At 35.1% G+C, this 12,771-nt stretch overlaps 1 protein-coding gene across 13 annotated transcripts in view; it reads left to right on the top strand.

The window, feature by feature from the left end:
* Positions 1 to 12,771, top strand: part of DOCK9 (dedicator of cytokinesis 9) — a 128,813-nt gene that overhangs the window by 94,138 nt on the left and 21,904 nt on the right. For 6 of the 13 annotated variants that reach the window (XM_056328221.1, XM_056328223.1, XM_056328218.1 and 3 more), the window contains exons 36-41: positions 529 to 595; positions 2,480 to 2,527; positions 4,343 to 4,479; positions 8,383 to 8,498; positions 11,534 to 11,671; positions 12,498 to 12,680. In XM_056328221.1, the coding sequence (XP_056184196.1) occupies positions 529 to 595; positions 2,480 to 2,527; positions 4,343 to 4,479; positions 8,383 to 8,498; positions 11,534 to 11,671; positions 12,498 to 12,680 (689 nt within the window). Of the gene's footprint in view, positions 1 to 528; positions 596 to 2,479; positions 2,528 to 4,342; positions 4,480 to 4,995; positions 5,040 to 8,382; positions 8,499 to 11,533; positions 11,672 to 12,497; positions 12,681 to 12,771 lie in introns of all 13 variants that reach the window. The other 7 variants (XM_056328229.1, XM_056328225.1, XM_056328230.1 and 4 more) reach the window with 2 other exon arrangements.

Raw genomic sequence — 12,771 nt, 5'->3', positions numbered from 1 at the left:
CTATGTAACTAAAAGCTTTGTAAAAAAATAGATAGCCATTTTTGAAATCTGTGCAAATAAAGAAAATTTGAAACTGTACTGAAAAACTATCCATAGTAAAACATTGTAAATTAAAAAAGAAGAAATGGTCAATTTGAATTTTAAAAATGTTGAGACCAGTCTATAAAGAAGCAGGTTATAGGACTAACAGTTCAAAGTATTTTGAAGTCTTATATTTTTAGAACACTGTAGTCACTGCTGACTATACAATTATTACTATTTAAAATATGAAACTGTATGGGAATATTTTAATATGGGATTAATTAAAAGCATATTGTAGAAACTCATTTGGAGAACTAATATGTGCATTTGTACAATCAATTTAAAGGAAAACATTAAATAGTAAGTTATCTGTACCACATAAGCCATTTTCATATTCTCTGAATCCTCATTATCTGAAAATTAAAACCAACATAGTTAACTTTTCTGTTAAATACTTTTGTGTGTTTGCTGCCTTTGTCTTGTTTTTAATATTTTTCATTTTCCTAGACGCTCTGTTTACGTATTGGAACAAGGCTACAAAATCTGAACTCATGGACTTTTTCACGATTACAGAGTAAGATTTTTGTTGAGCTTCTCATAAAATCACATTTTGCTATGCTGTTAAAAAAAATGAGTGTGGATGTAAGTTTGTATACATGGTTTTATTTATTTGTTTGAAAAAATAACACGATCTTGGTCTGTTTAGAAGTCCTTAACCTGATGTGCACAATTGCATGTCTGTCCAATTCCATGATAGATTCTGGAAGTAGGCTATACAGAAGTGATCTCAGGAAGTTCCTAAACAGCAAGTAGTGCTCAGAATATTGCTGTGCTCATGGAAAGGAGCCAGCTGTCTTGTTACCTGTTTGCATTAAAATGCATGTTGTAACGTGAACTGCTGAAATTAAGTGGTTGCATATCAAAATTGATTGCATTGCTTAACTTGAGATACGAAGGGTCGTGAACTGTCCACCTAGCATTCCTCTTGTGGCTTGTGCCATTCCCTAAGGGAGAAGATACAGGTTGAATCCAGTATTTGTTATCAATGGCTACACTCCATCCCTATGCACACTTGGTGCATTTGTTCATGAGAATTGCTTGATACAGTAATAAAAAGCAAAGAAGGTGCTATTGGCTTGAAGTGGAGCCTTTCTGCTTGCCTTACTTGTTTCACTAGACTGCTTTCCTTTGTAGTAGGGGCTCAATCAATGTAGTATCAGTTGTTAATTGTGTAGTAGAATGTGCTACTCAAGGTCTGTTTTAGGAATATATTGTAGATAGTGTTTTAATTCATCATGTGACTACATCTGGCATGATATTGATTGTATCAGACACAGAACTGACGAAGTAAGTGAGCCTACTTAATAGACTTTCTGAAGCCTGAGGCATAAACTGTACAGATTCAGTGGTGAACAGTATTTTGCCATTAGATATTTCTTATTTAAGAACTGGATAGGATTGGTTTGTGATCAAATCAGTAATCTCAAATTACAAATTATCAAAGATGATTTACATCACGATAGCAGTATATAGAATACAGAAGAAAATTTCCATCTTGCAGTGGATGATACCACAGTTCCTTAAACTGGAACAGGAACAAGGTTTATGAAATCCATCTCTTCTAATTCTAGGAGTATTTTGCCAATGCAAAAAACGTTCGTATCAATGATGATTTTTATTAATACAGGTCATTATGGTAGTTTCTCATTACATCAGTAAGATAGTGTTTCTGGTAGGTAGGTACTTGCCATGCAAAGAACTTTTTCAGAAAAACTAAGAATCTAAAAAAGACAAGAAGATATCAGAAAGGGGAATTGCAGTTAGTTTGCATGTAGTCAAAAGTTTGGTAGAGGCAAACACCATTCTGACTCCACAGTTTGGAGATGGCTAATCTACTTAAGTCTGAGTACAAAATGGAGCTGAGTTGAAGAGACTATTTCCCAGTCTTCTCCCTCATTCACAGCTGGCACATGGAAGAGGAAGCCTGAAAATCGACTTTCAGTTTGAATTTACACTTTAAAGAACTCTAAACATTTCTCCTTTATAAATAGTAAAAATCTATACAAAATGAAGCATTTGAACTCACTGTTTACAGTTTTCTAAGGTGCTTTGGTTTTTTTTGCCGTTTGGCTCTTCTGCCGTGTGACTGTTGGGCTCGCACTAGCTGTTTTGATTCAGACCATTGGGATAGGTGTGCTCTGGAGGCAGCCTTATGTACCTTTTGTTGTTAATCCAGACTTGCCTAAAACAACAACCATCCATGACTGATTTCAGAAGAGACATGTTTACCTTTTCTTGGCTTGGGGACTGGAAGGGAGTGGGAGAAATAAAGAAATAAAGAAGTTTTATGACCGAAGAGTTTAAAGTTAAAAAAATAATAGTTGAATAATTCTGATGTACATAAATCTAGAAGAGATTGTTTTAAGTGTTGCTTCTCTGACTTATGTGTTCTCTGCAGAGTATGCTTGCATCAGTTCCAGTACATGGGAAAACGATACATAGCCAGGTACTGTGTGGAATTCAAATTCTTGTCTTGTTCACTAATAGTGTGTACAATAAGCCTTGAATCTCTATTACAAATAAACTGCATGAGTAGAAGAGTTATTGTGAAATGATACATAACAGTTTGAAGTAAGTCACTGGCTCTTGTATTATCAAATCTGTATCCTGTCTGAAAGTCTGGTATCTGTTATTGTGCATCTTGTGTTTATTATCAGTTACTGTAAAATCTACCCCTTAAATGCTATCTTTTACAGCATTTTTTCCTGGAAATTGTGGTTTTGGGGAAGAAATTTTATGATTTAATTGTTTTGTTTACTCACTTGGCCGTAAAACCATGTCCATTGAAATCTTTTAGAAATTTTATATATAGTGTTTTTACTGAAAGGTGAGTAGTGAACATTCCAATGCTGCTGTTTCTCAGTTTGAAGTCTGAAGTACTTACTGTTAGATACCTGTAGGATCCCATTGAAGCCTGTTTAGGAGAAAATCTGTGGGAGTCAAAAACATGTACTAAATTATTTTAACATCTTTGCATTAATGGGTTTTTTAATGCAAAGTATTTTTTTAATGAAATGAGATATAGCAACTCGTTTAGACCTTATGCTGTGGTTGGCATGATAATACTGTTATAATTAAACTTGTGGCGTTGAGATACTGGCCCTCTTGAGCTCGGTGAGAAAGTTTTTGCTGACTTTGGGTGGTAAAGCATTCTAACTACAATGTTAAAGGTTTTGTTTTTAATTTAGATTTAATGGTATGTGAATCTCTTTCTGCAAACAACAAACTTTGTCCTTGGAGATTTTTTGGAAATAAATCTCATCTCTGTTCACATACCTTAAAAAAAAAAAAAAAAAAAAAAAAAAAGGCCAAAAAAAAAATCTGGCTATTGTAACCTTTGTGTTTAAATGTACTTGGAACTCTGGATTTACAAGAGTCTGTAATTTTCAGGCTTTTTGTAAAAATTCTTCGAGCTAATTTGTTAAACTAGTTTGTAGAGAAGACTACCACTCTTACTTTTTGTTTACTGATTGTGTAGTCTGTACTGCATTTTAACACTAAAAATGTTAAGCTATAGAAATCATCTGGTGTTCTGCAGAGGTACTGGATTTTCCCAGTAAGTGTAGCTTTTTAGTCTTTCACTTTGTCATTACACTGAAGCGTATCATGGTCAATGCACGTACTCTTAAAATACACAAATGACAGAGAATGAAAGGGAACAGGGTATTCTGTAATTCAAGCACTGGTTTTCATTTTTCATCAGCTCTGGTGGTGGTACACAATAGGAAGTTAGCCTGTACTGATAGCTAACACAGATCACTTTTCTGTTTTCTTCACTTGATTGCTGCAAGTTTAACAAAGCATATGGCTCTTCTCCCTTCCTGCTTGGGTAAGATGTACATGATAATACCTCAGTTAATTCCTGCTCTCCTGTTGCATGTGTGCTTTCTAATTTTACCACTGTGTGTCCTTCTAACTTTTTTCTAAAATTTTTACAATCAAAATAGAGGATTTGGTTTTGGGTTCTGAATATTTTCAGAATATTTATGTTCTCAAATATGTTTTCAAAAGCTCTGAAGTAAACTTAGTGCTTCAAGAGCAACTGCTTGTGTGCTTTTGCTTTCGTGCTTTGAGGTTTTAAGAAAGAGTTTGCTGTGGTGCTTTTTTTTAAGCTACCTATTTTTGTTTTATAAATAAAACATTAAATAGGTTGCATTATAATTCTTTCTGTAAAACTTCTCGTGCTTAACTAACACTTCCTGTCTTGCTGCAGTTTGACATGTCTAACTTTTGCTTCTATCCCATTTCACCCATCTTGCAGGAACCAGGAGGGGTTGGGATCCATAGTTCATGATCGAAAATCTCAGACATTGCCTGTTTCCCGTAACAGAACAGGAATGATGCATGCCAGATTGCAGCAGCTGAGCAGCCTGGATAACTCTCTCACTTTTAACCACAGTAAGTCTCATGACATGATAACATTTGTCATCTTCAACCAGTACCACAACACCAGAGACAGGTCCCAGAGCCACACCAGTGCATTTCAATGACTTTTATTGTTCTAGGTCAAACGCATAGCTGGAATCAGTCAATGATCTGTTCCCTGCTCTATAACAGAACAATCAATGCTGGCTGATGCCATAACATGGAGCATGGTTAACCACAGTGTATTTTAAAATTGTATTTTAATGCTTTTTAATTATACGCACCTCAACTTTGTGCTGCACATTGTTAAAAAAATTACGTATTTTTTCCATTTGCTTTATTAAGCTTCATTTCCCCTTCCCCCCCACTTGGTCTTGCAAATGATAGGTCTAAAAGTAAATATATGTGCTCTGACCGTATCTCCATGTTTTGACATCCTCTAAGGAGAAATAAGTTTCTTAGAATTTCTACCAAGATTGTGAATCCCATGATTTGGTTTGTCTGGAAGTGAAAAAGCGTCCAATAATGAAGTGATTTTTCTGTTTTCAGTGTGAGAAAGATATCAAGTATTCTTGGAATTTCTGTAGACAATGGTAAGATTTAATCAGGTTGAAGTCAGCTTGTATAAGACTGCTGTATTGAAAACTAAATCTGCTTGTGGCCTATCTTTTTAAACATGCTGCTCTTAAATTGCAAAATATACTGTATGTAAAGTATTCTGAAGCACCATTTTTCAATTTTCAGCTTTAAAAAACAGTGAAACTGGCTGACTAATCCAGTAAAATTCAACACTGATACTGAAAAGAATTGTGTGCAGTAAAGCAATTATTTAACTGTTTGGTCACTCTGTTCATCCTTCTATTTCCCAAAGCATATCTAACTGTCTCTTAAAATCTTTTAGCTCATTACTTGTAATATAGAGCAGCAGTTAGTATAATTGCACAAGACTTACCACATAGTCTAGAGGAAAACTGAAAAAAAGAAAAATTAAATCCCACCAAACCTCTGTTTATAAATGTATTCTCATGCCTGTTTAAATAGGAGAAATGCAGTTCTTTTGGTTTTAAAAATGTCAGAAAACCATATAGGTGTGCAAATTAGTACTTTTTTTTCTTGTAATCAGTCTGCTACTGCTGTATTGTAATAATTCATGGATGTTTTTTGATGCACAAAAGCTTTTACACTATGTGACTATACATTCAGTAAGGTAAAATACTTTGTAGGTAAACACTGATTTTTTTTTTTTTTAATTTTTTTTTTTCTAATTTCTGGGAAATAAATAACATGGCTGTTTCTGGGCCTTGTACAAAGAAATTTCATGCATCCCAAACTTGGCAAAGTTTACTGATTTTTAGGAAACAGTGAGCTGAAAGATTTTAGTAAATGCATGCTTATGTAAAAAGAAACTTTCTGTTCTTTTCCATCTGAAGGAAATCATGAAGGAAGGTGTCTCGTTCAGCTAACTTGGCATAAAGTGATAATAGTTTTTTTAATGTTGGATGTTTAATGAATATCAGGATGTTGCACCTTGTATTGACCAAGGTTTTACAAAGTGAAAATATGTTGCTGTAAAAGCCATGTCAAATGTGAAATTCGTTTTTATATTTTTGGTCTTGTTGTGGTCTAACTTTTTGTTTAGTTGTCAGTCTGCCTGTATCTTGTATCCAACGTACTTTTCAGAACTTGGATGAATATTGTACGTATCCTGTATGGGATGCAGACAGGAAGGACGTATCTGGTGGAATTAGTTGCTTTACTGGTTCCTAAAATCATGATTCTTTGGCAAGGTAGTTGCCTATAAATGTAAATTATAAACTTAATTTCTTCCTTTCTAATCATTTAAGCAAGGAATAGTACTGAAGTAATGGTGTGATATTTCACATCTCTGAGAAATTTTAGTGTAGTTTTGTGCTTAAGTATGTAACAAATTAGGCCTTTTGTTTGAATGTCTAAAGCATCTCAATACAAACTCCAAGAATGTCAATTTGTATTTCTATTGTTGGGGCTGGAGGAGGATGCTCACTAGAACAGTGACATGCAAACATACTGAAATACTAGAGATACACTGTGATCTGCAATAGCAGTATGTGATCATTGTCAAGCCCAAAGTTGTTAGAGATTATCCCATTTTTAGTGTTCTTAGATGGTTTTAAATGCAGTTACTCTGCAGTAGTGTGATGGTATGGGCGCATGTTCATGGGCATACCCAGGTAGATGTCTATATTGTATGTGGTAATTGTAGTTCCATAGTTTCCTTTTAAGTTACGTGTGAAAAATAGAATCCGGTGTGTTAGTTATACATGAAGAATACAATATTAGCTTCTCTAAAACAATAGCAAATTGAAACAAGGATAGTTTTTGGCATGTGTATGGAGAAAGCAGTGCAAACACAGTCTTTTAACTCAACCAAATTGAGTGTTCCTTTTTTACATCCTGCCCAAAACTTCTGTCTCTAGTAATAATGTGGAGTGATCAACCTGTTTATATGTTTCTTCTAAATTATTTATGTGAAGAACAGCATTTGAACTCTTTGGAATCCTCTCCGTTGACTACAGTTTTTACTTAATATTTACAATAAACCTTGTACCTTTCTTCTGAACCAGAAGAGCAAACAAATTACTACTTTAAAGAATAATTCCCCTGTCCTCAATGCAGTTCTCAAAATAGTCATCCTCTCTGGTATCTTCAACATTACCAAAACCGCAGGCTAACTTAAGGGTTTCTGGTCACCCAAAGGTGTTTGCTATGAAAAAGGATTTTACTTTAAACTTCTTTAAGGAAGAGAACACTTTTACTAAAAGTAAACTATTTGGCAAACAGCTGTTGTGTTAAGACTGCTTCTAAATGCCAATTTTTCCTTTCCATCATTACAGAGGTGAAGGAGGTGGTTGGATTTAAATCACAAAGAAAATACATGGGAGTAGGAAGAGGTGGAGTCAAAGAGAATGCAAAAGATGATAGGAAAAAGGTGTATATTTCCTGACAGAAAAAAATGTATAAATCCAAAGAAAATAGTGGTTATAGGTATGCATACGTAGTTCAGCCAGGGAATCAAGAAGGTGTGGAAGGAAGTGGCCAGATGTCATTATAAAAGAACATGTCATTTCTTCTGATTTTTCTTGGTCTCAACATGTTTGTCATGGTTGTCATTGATTTAGCGATGCTAAGTTGACTGTAAATCTAACACATAAACGTGATGCAGGCTAAACTTTTAAAAAGCAACCAGGGCACATTTGTCAATCTGGTTCTTAAAAAATCAATGTTAGGAAACATAAACAACATACTACAACCAGTGCTGAAGTGGGATATGTTTTAAAAATTATTTAAATACAGTATGGAGCTAGAAGCAATGAAATATTTTTATTAATAATTATTATTATATGGAGTAATTGCATGATATTGCTACAGAGCGGAATTAATTACTTGTACTTAAAAGCAGCTGAATTCTCATGATTGTATTCCTTCAACTCTTAGCATTTTGTATTTTTATAATGGTTGATTTATTATTGACTTTGAGATCATTATAACATTGCTAAATTACCAATACATATTTTCAGCTGTAACTCCCTCCTGCGGTACTTATTTTAAGAATATATGTGTAAATATATATAATTCTGTACGTTTATATATGTATACCTCTGTATACATACACATATATGAAACATCAGACATTTATGTTTTAACTGCTGTTTAATGCTTCTGTTGTTGATATTCATACTTAATGTATTTTGTGATCTTGAGCAAATTATGATAGAATAATTACATGCACGTATCTGAAAAATATTTAAATGCATATGAATTCCTTTTCTGTATTGAATACTAACTTCTGTTAGGCTTTTTGCTTGTTAATCTTTTCCTACTTCAACAAGTCTTTTGAAAAAAGAAACGTTTAAATGAGCATACCCAGCACTTACACTTCATTTGGAATTTCTGTAGGCTATGGCCATTCAGATGCAGATGTTCTTCACCAGTCTTTACTTGAAGCAAATATTGCCACTGAAGTTTGCCTTACGATTCTGGATACTCTGTCATTATTCACAATGGCTTTTAAGGTTTGTTCTTGACTTGGTGTTAATATCTCCCATAATTATCTTTCAGAAAAAATATTTTAGAATTATATTTATATTTTATAGTTTAGTAACATAGCATTGTGGTTTTAGCATTTCTAGCACTGTATTTCATTATTACTTCATGTAAAAGCTGATAACCTTTTGCAGCAGAATGCTTTGCCTTAGTTACACATTGGACACAGACTTCTTACTGATCAGCAGTAATCCGTGGGAAGAGTGCCTCCTCATCCTAACTTCCTAAAAATACCTAAAGAAACTTCAATGTCTACCAAATATTAGTGGTAAAACTCTTTTAGAAAGACCGTGTGGGGTGATAAAGCTATTGTGTGGCAAAACCATAAGTCATAGCTGGACACTATCAGACTTATATATTGAATTTGGTGGCTGCTTAAGTCTCAGTTAATTAACAGTAATTTGTGTGTGTTCCTTTTCTGTAACTTTATTTAAATTTCTTCACTAATAAGACTTCTTTTTAGTTGTATCAGTTACTGTAGCTCTCCTGTGGAATCTTTTTACAGCATGCCCACTTGCATACCCCTCCTGTTTTTGTTGTTTTGTTTTTTTTTGTTTTGTTTTTTAGTTTTTCCAGACATTAAAGGTAAAGCTATAAAAAGGAGAGATGATAGGTCTGGCTGGCTGCTTCTCTTATTCAGAGCAATGTATCCAGATCCTTGCTTGAAGATTCAGATTTAGTGTCTTCAGTTATGAAAACATGAGCTTATTTATAATGAGTCCTTTTATTAGGAATTTAATTAAGAGTTTAGAACCAGTTCTGTCCACGACTTCATGACAGAATAGAAAATGAAGATACCTAGTTTTAAAGATTTAAAGAAGAATGAACACTAATCTTTTAGTTATCAGCTGCCCGTCATGCTTGGAACGATAGTTCTTCAAGGTTATCTGTATGTATTATGTTGAGGAAGTAGGTAAGAGTATACTGGAATAGTCTGCAAGATCCAAACAAAACAGGAGAACCGGGAGCTTGTATTCAATCAACTGCACTAAAATACATAAAACTGTAGAATCATAGGAGAGTTTTGGTTGGAAGGAACCTTGAAAGGTTGCCTAGTCCAAACCCCTGCCATGGGCAGGGACATCTTCAGATCAGGTTGCCTCAAAGCCCCATCCAACCTGCCCTTGAAAAATTCCAGTGGTGGGGCATCTACAGTTTCCATGGGCAACCTGTTTCGGTGTCTCACCACCCTCATTGTAAAGAAAATTTCTCCTTATGTCCAATCCAAACCTACCCTCGGTATAAAACTGTTGCCCCTTGTCCCGTCACTACAGGCTGTGTCACAAGTTATGTCTGCTTCTTGGTAGAATTTTAAATGATCTTGTGTGAATTCCTACTACTCTAGGTGGTTTTAGTGAACTGCCTACCTCTGATGTTGGGACATCTGAAGAAAGGATATTATATCAATTTCCTCATAAGGACAGGGGTTTGTAAGACAATATTTCATTATTTTTCTATAAATCTGGAAGTAGTGAGCCTTACCATCTTTTAGAACTTAGTTAGGTATTTAGTTTTGGGTCATCTACAGAGATCTGTATACTGGTCCAAGAGAGAAAACTTCATCTTGTGACCAAACAGGCTTGACTGGCTTATGTCGAACTATTTATGTCTGACTGCCTCTAAAATGGCCTGCCTGTGGCTTCACTGGACAGCATTTGGAGATCTTTGGTCTCCTGCAAGCATTTGAATCTATTAATCCACACAGCTTAAAACCAGGCTGAGTTCTGGTCTGCAGGTCACATTATCAGAATGGCTTCTAATGGAGGACTGCCTCCTTCAATTTTTTAATACTGAGAAACACCCAAAATACCTAGGATTATGCTGAAATTCTTTAGCCTGAAGAATTCCTTCTGCGTCTCCATGAATAGAAAAGGAGACATCTGTAGTTAGACATCTCTTCCATGTTTGAGAGAGCTTAAGGCATGCTACAAGATCTTAGGTCTATGCTGAGCCTCAAGTATCTTTTTAAAAAAAATGTTGAAGTAGATTATTTGGGTTAGTATTACCTTAAAACTTACTTGAGATGGTGATGGAGCTGCCGTGCAGCATACTGTTTAGATGCCTATATACAGTAATGACAAGAGTGGGGCAAGCGGAGGGGAGTTGCAGAAGGTGCAAGGCCCTATAGAATTGTGTTGAAGGGCCAATGGAGTCAGAGGGAGCAATACCTGACATGGTCCTCTCAGCTCTGGACTCCCTGGACAAGGTTGAGCAGTCCCTATTTTAGTGTTTTGTAAAAAGAGAGACCTCATTGTTTCATCCTAGAGTCCCATAGGAACCTAATGCATATGCTCAGTGGACAAAGGGAGAAAACATCCCCAGAGAAAACCAGAAGCAATATGAACTGTTAAAAGTAGATGTACAGTCGTTACTTCTGCTAGAGAAATTGGAGGAGACCAGATTAAAAAAAAAAAAAAGTTTGGATGGAAGGGAGCTGTTGGTGATACAGAAATCAAGAGCAACCCTGTGTATTGCATGCCTCAGAATGAGCTTTGGAATATCAATGCAGATAAAACTCTGAAAAGTAACTAATATCTTTGTCCTTAAGAGCCCTTTCAGTTTCAGTTCTAGGACAGTAACGAAAGATGGTTAGTGGGTGAGGGTTTGTTTTGGGAGGAGGTTTTTTGAGAGCATTGTAGTAGGAGGTACTGCTATGGGAAAATTCCACTGTCTGAGCTGCTAAAGCCAGTGTGAGCAAAATGTGTTAATACTTTGAGTGTGCCTCTCAAAGAACTGTTAATACTAATTAATTTAATCAAAGCTGTTAAATACAGTTGTGTCCTATAAGTCTATTCAGAAGCCAACACTTTGGCTAAAAGCAAGATTAATGAAATGTTATACATACCTAATTAAAATTCAGATTATTATTTATTATTAAACATGTTGGTAATGCTGTGCAGATTGTATTTCTTTTGATTTCTGGCTTTTGCGTGATCTGTGTGTGTTCTTAGAACAGTATAAATGTATGACTGTACAAAACTAAATTTTTGCTATCGATTTAAAGAATCAACTACTGACTGATCATGGACATAATCCACTGATGAAGAAAGTATTTGATGTATACCTCTGCTTCCTTCAAAAGAATCAGTCTGAAATAGCATTGAAAAATGTCTTCATTGCTTTAAGGGCACTTATTTTTAAGGTAAGAAGTTTAAAAATGATCTTCAAGTACTCATCTAGTTCTTTAGTTAACAGTATATTATGTAAAAATATAAGAACTGAAATCCCAAATTAAAATTGATTAATAAGGACTGATCTAATCCCAACAGTGTGGAATATTTGTGTTTTGAATTGCTGTAAAAATTGGTTTGTGTCTTGAACTACTATAACTGTGTAGAAGAATGGCTGCAGAAGCATGGCCTTAGAATCTCTGAAGATCTGCACAGTCCAGGCCTGGTATTAGAATAGGCCTGTAATCAGAATTGTACTGAAGTTGCTGTGCTGAAGTTAACAAGAAAGGTAGCCTTGAGCTATTCTTGAATCCTGAGACCAAGTAATTATGCTGTGCCAACAGGCTGTGGCTGTAACAAGCTACAGCTGCTGGGAAAGCAGGTGCAGGGCCAAGAGAGATAAGGACCGGTATGGGAAAATAGGGAGTAACAAACTACAAGGCTGAAGCACAGCAACACAATTAGCTACATGGATAGAATGCTTATTTTAGTCATGGTAATTAGGGGTGTGAGAACCGCGCATGTTTAGAGACTACTACCCAATTATATTTCTGCTTTACGAATATGCATGTGTATCGGTTCTATATAAGTAGTGTTAGAAACTAATAAAGTTGAGCAAGATGCATAACTCATATTGAGCGTCGTCTTGACTCCGGCGAACCCTTCTTCCAACATAACTGTCTGTATTTTCCAGTTTGGGAATATTAATATATTTGTGTTTTTCTTGACGTGCTTGTTTTATCAAGAACTCAAACTAGTTTTAACAAATAACTACTTTCTTTTCTACTTTTTCCCCAGTTTCCATCTACGTTTTATGAAGGTAGAGCTGATATGTGTTCTGCACTGTGTTATGAAATTCTGAAGTATTGTAATTCCAAACTGAGTTCAATTCGTACTGAGGCTTCACAGTTACTTTACTTCTTAATGAGAAATAATTTTGATTACACAGGGAAGAAGTCTTTTGTTAGGACACATCTGCAAGTTAGTATACTTTCTTTATTCTTCATTTTTTAAATATTGTATTTGTAGGTGCACGGTTGCATACCAGTATGCAAAGCCCTGTCAGATAAAG

Source organism: Falco biarmicus, chromosome 2, assembly GCF_023638135.1.
Source record: "Falco biarmicus isolate bFalBia1 chromosome 2, bFalBia1.pri, whole genome shotgun sequence".
Taxonomy (NCBI): domain Eukaryota; kingdom Metazoa; phylum Chordata; class Aves; order Falconiformes; family Falconidae; genus Falco; species Falco biarmicus.
The sequence above is the reverse complement of the archived record's forward strand: the minus strand, read 5'-3'. Positions and strand labels throughout refer to the sequence as shown.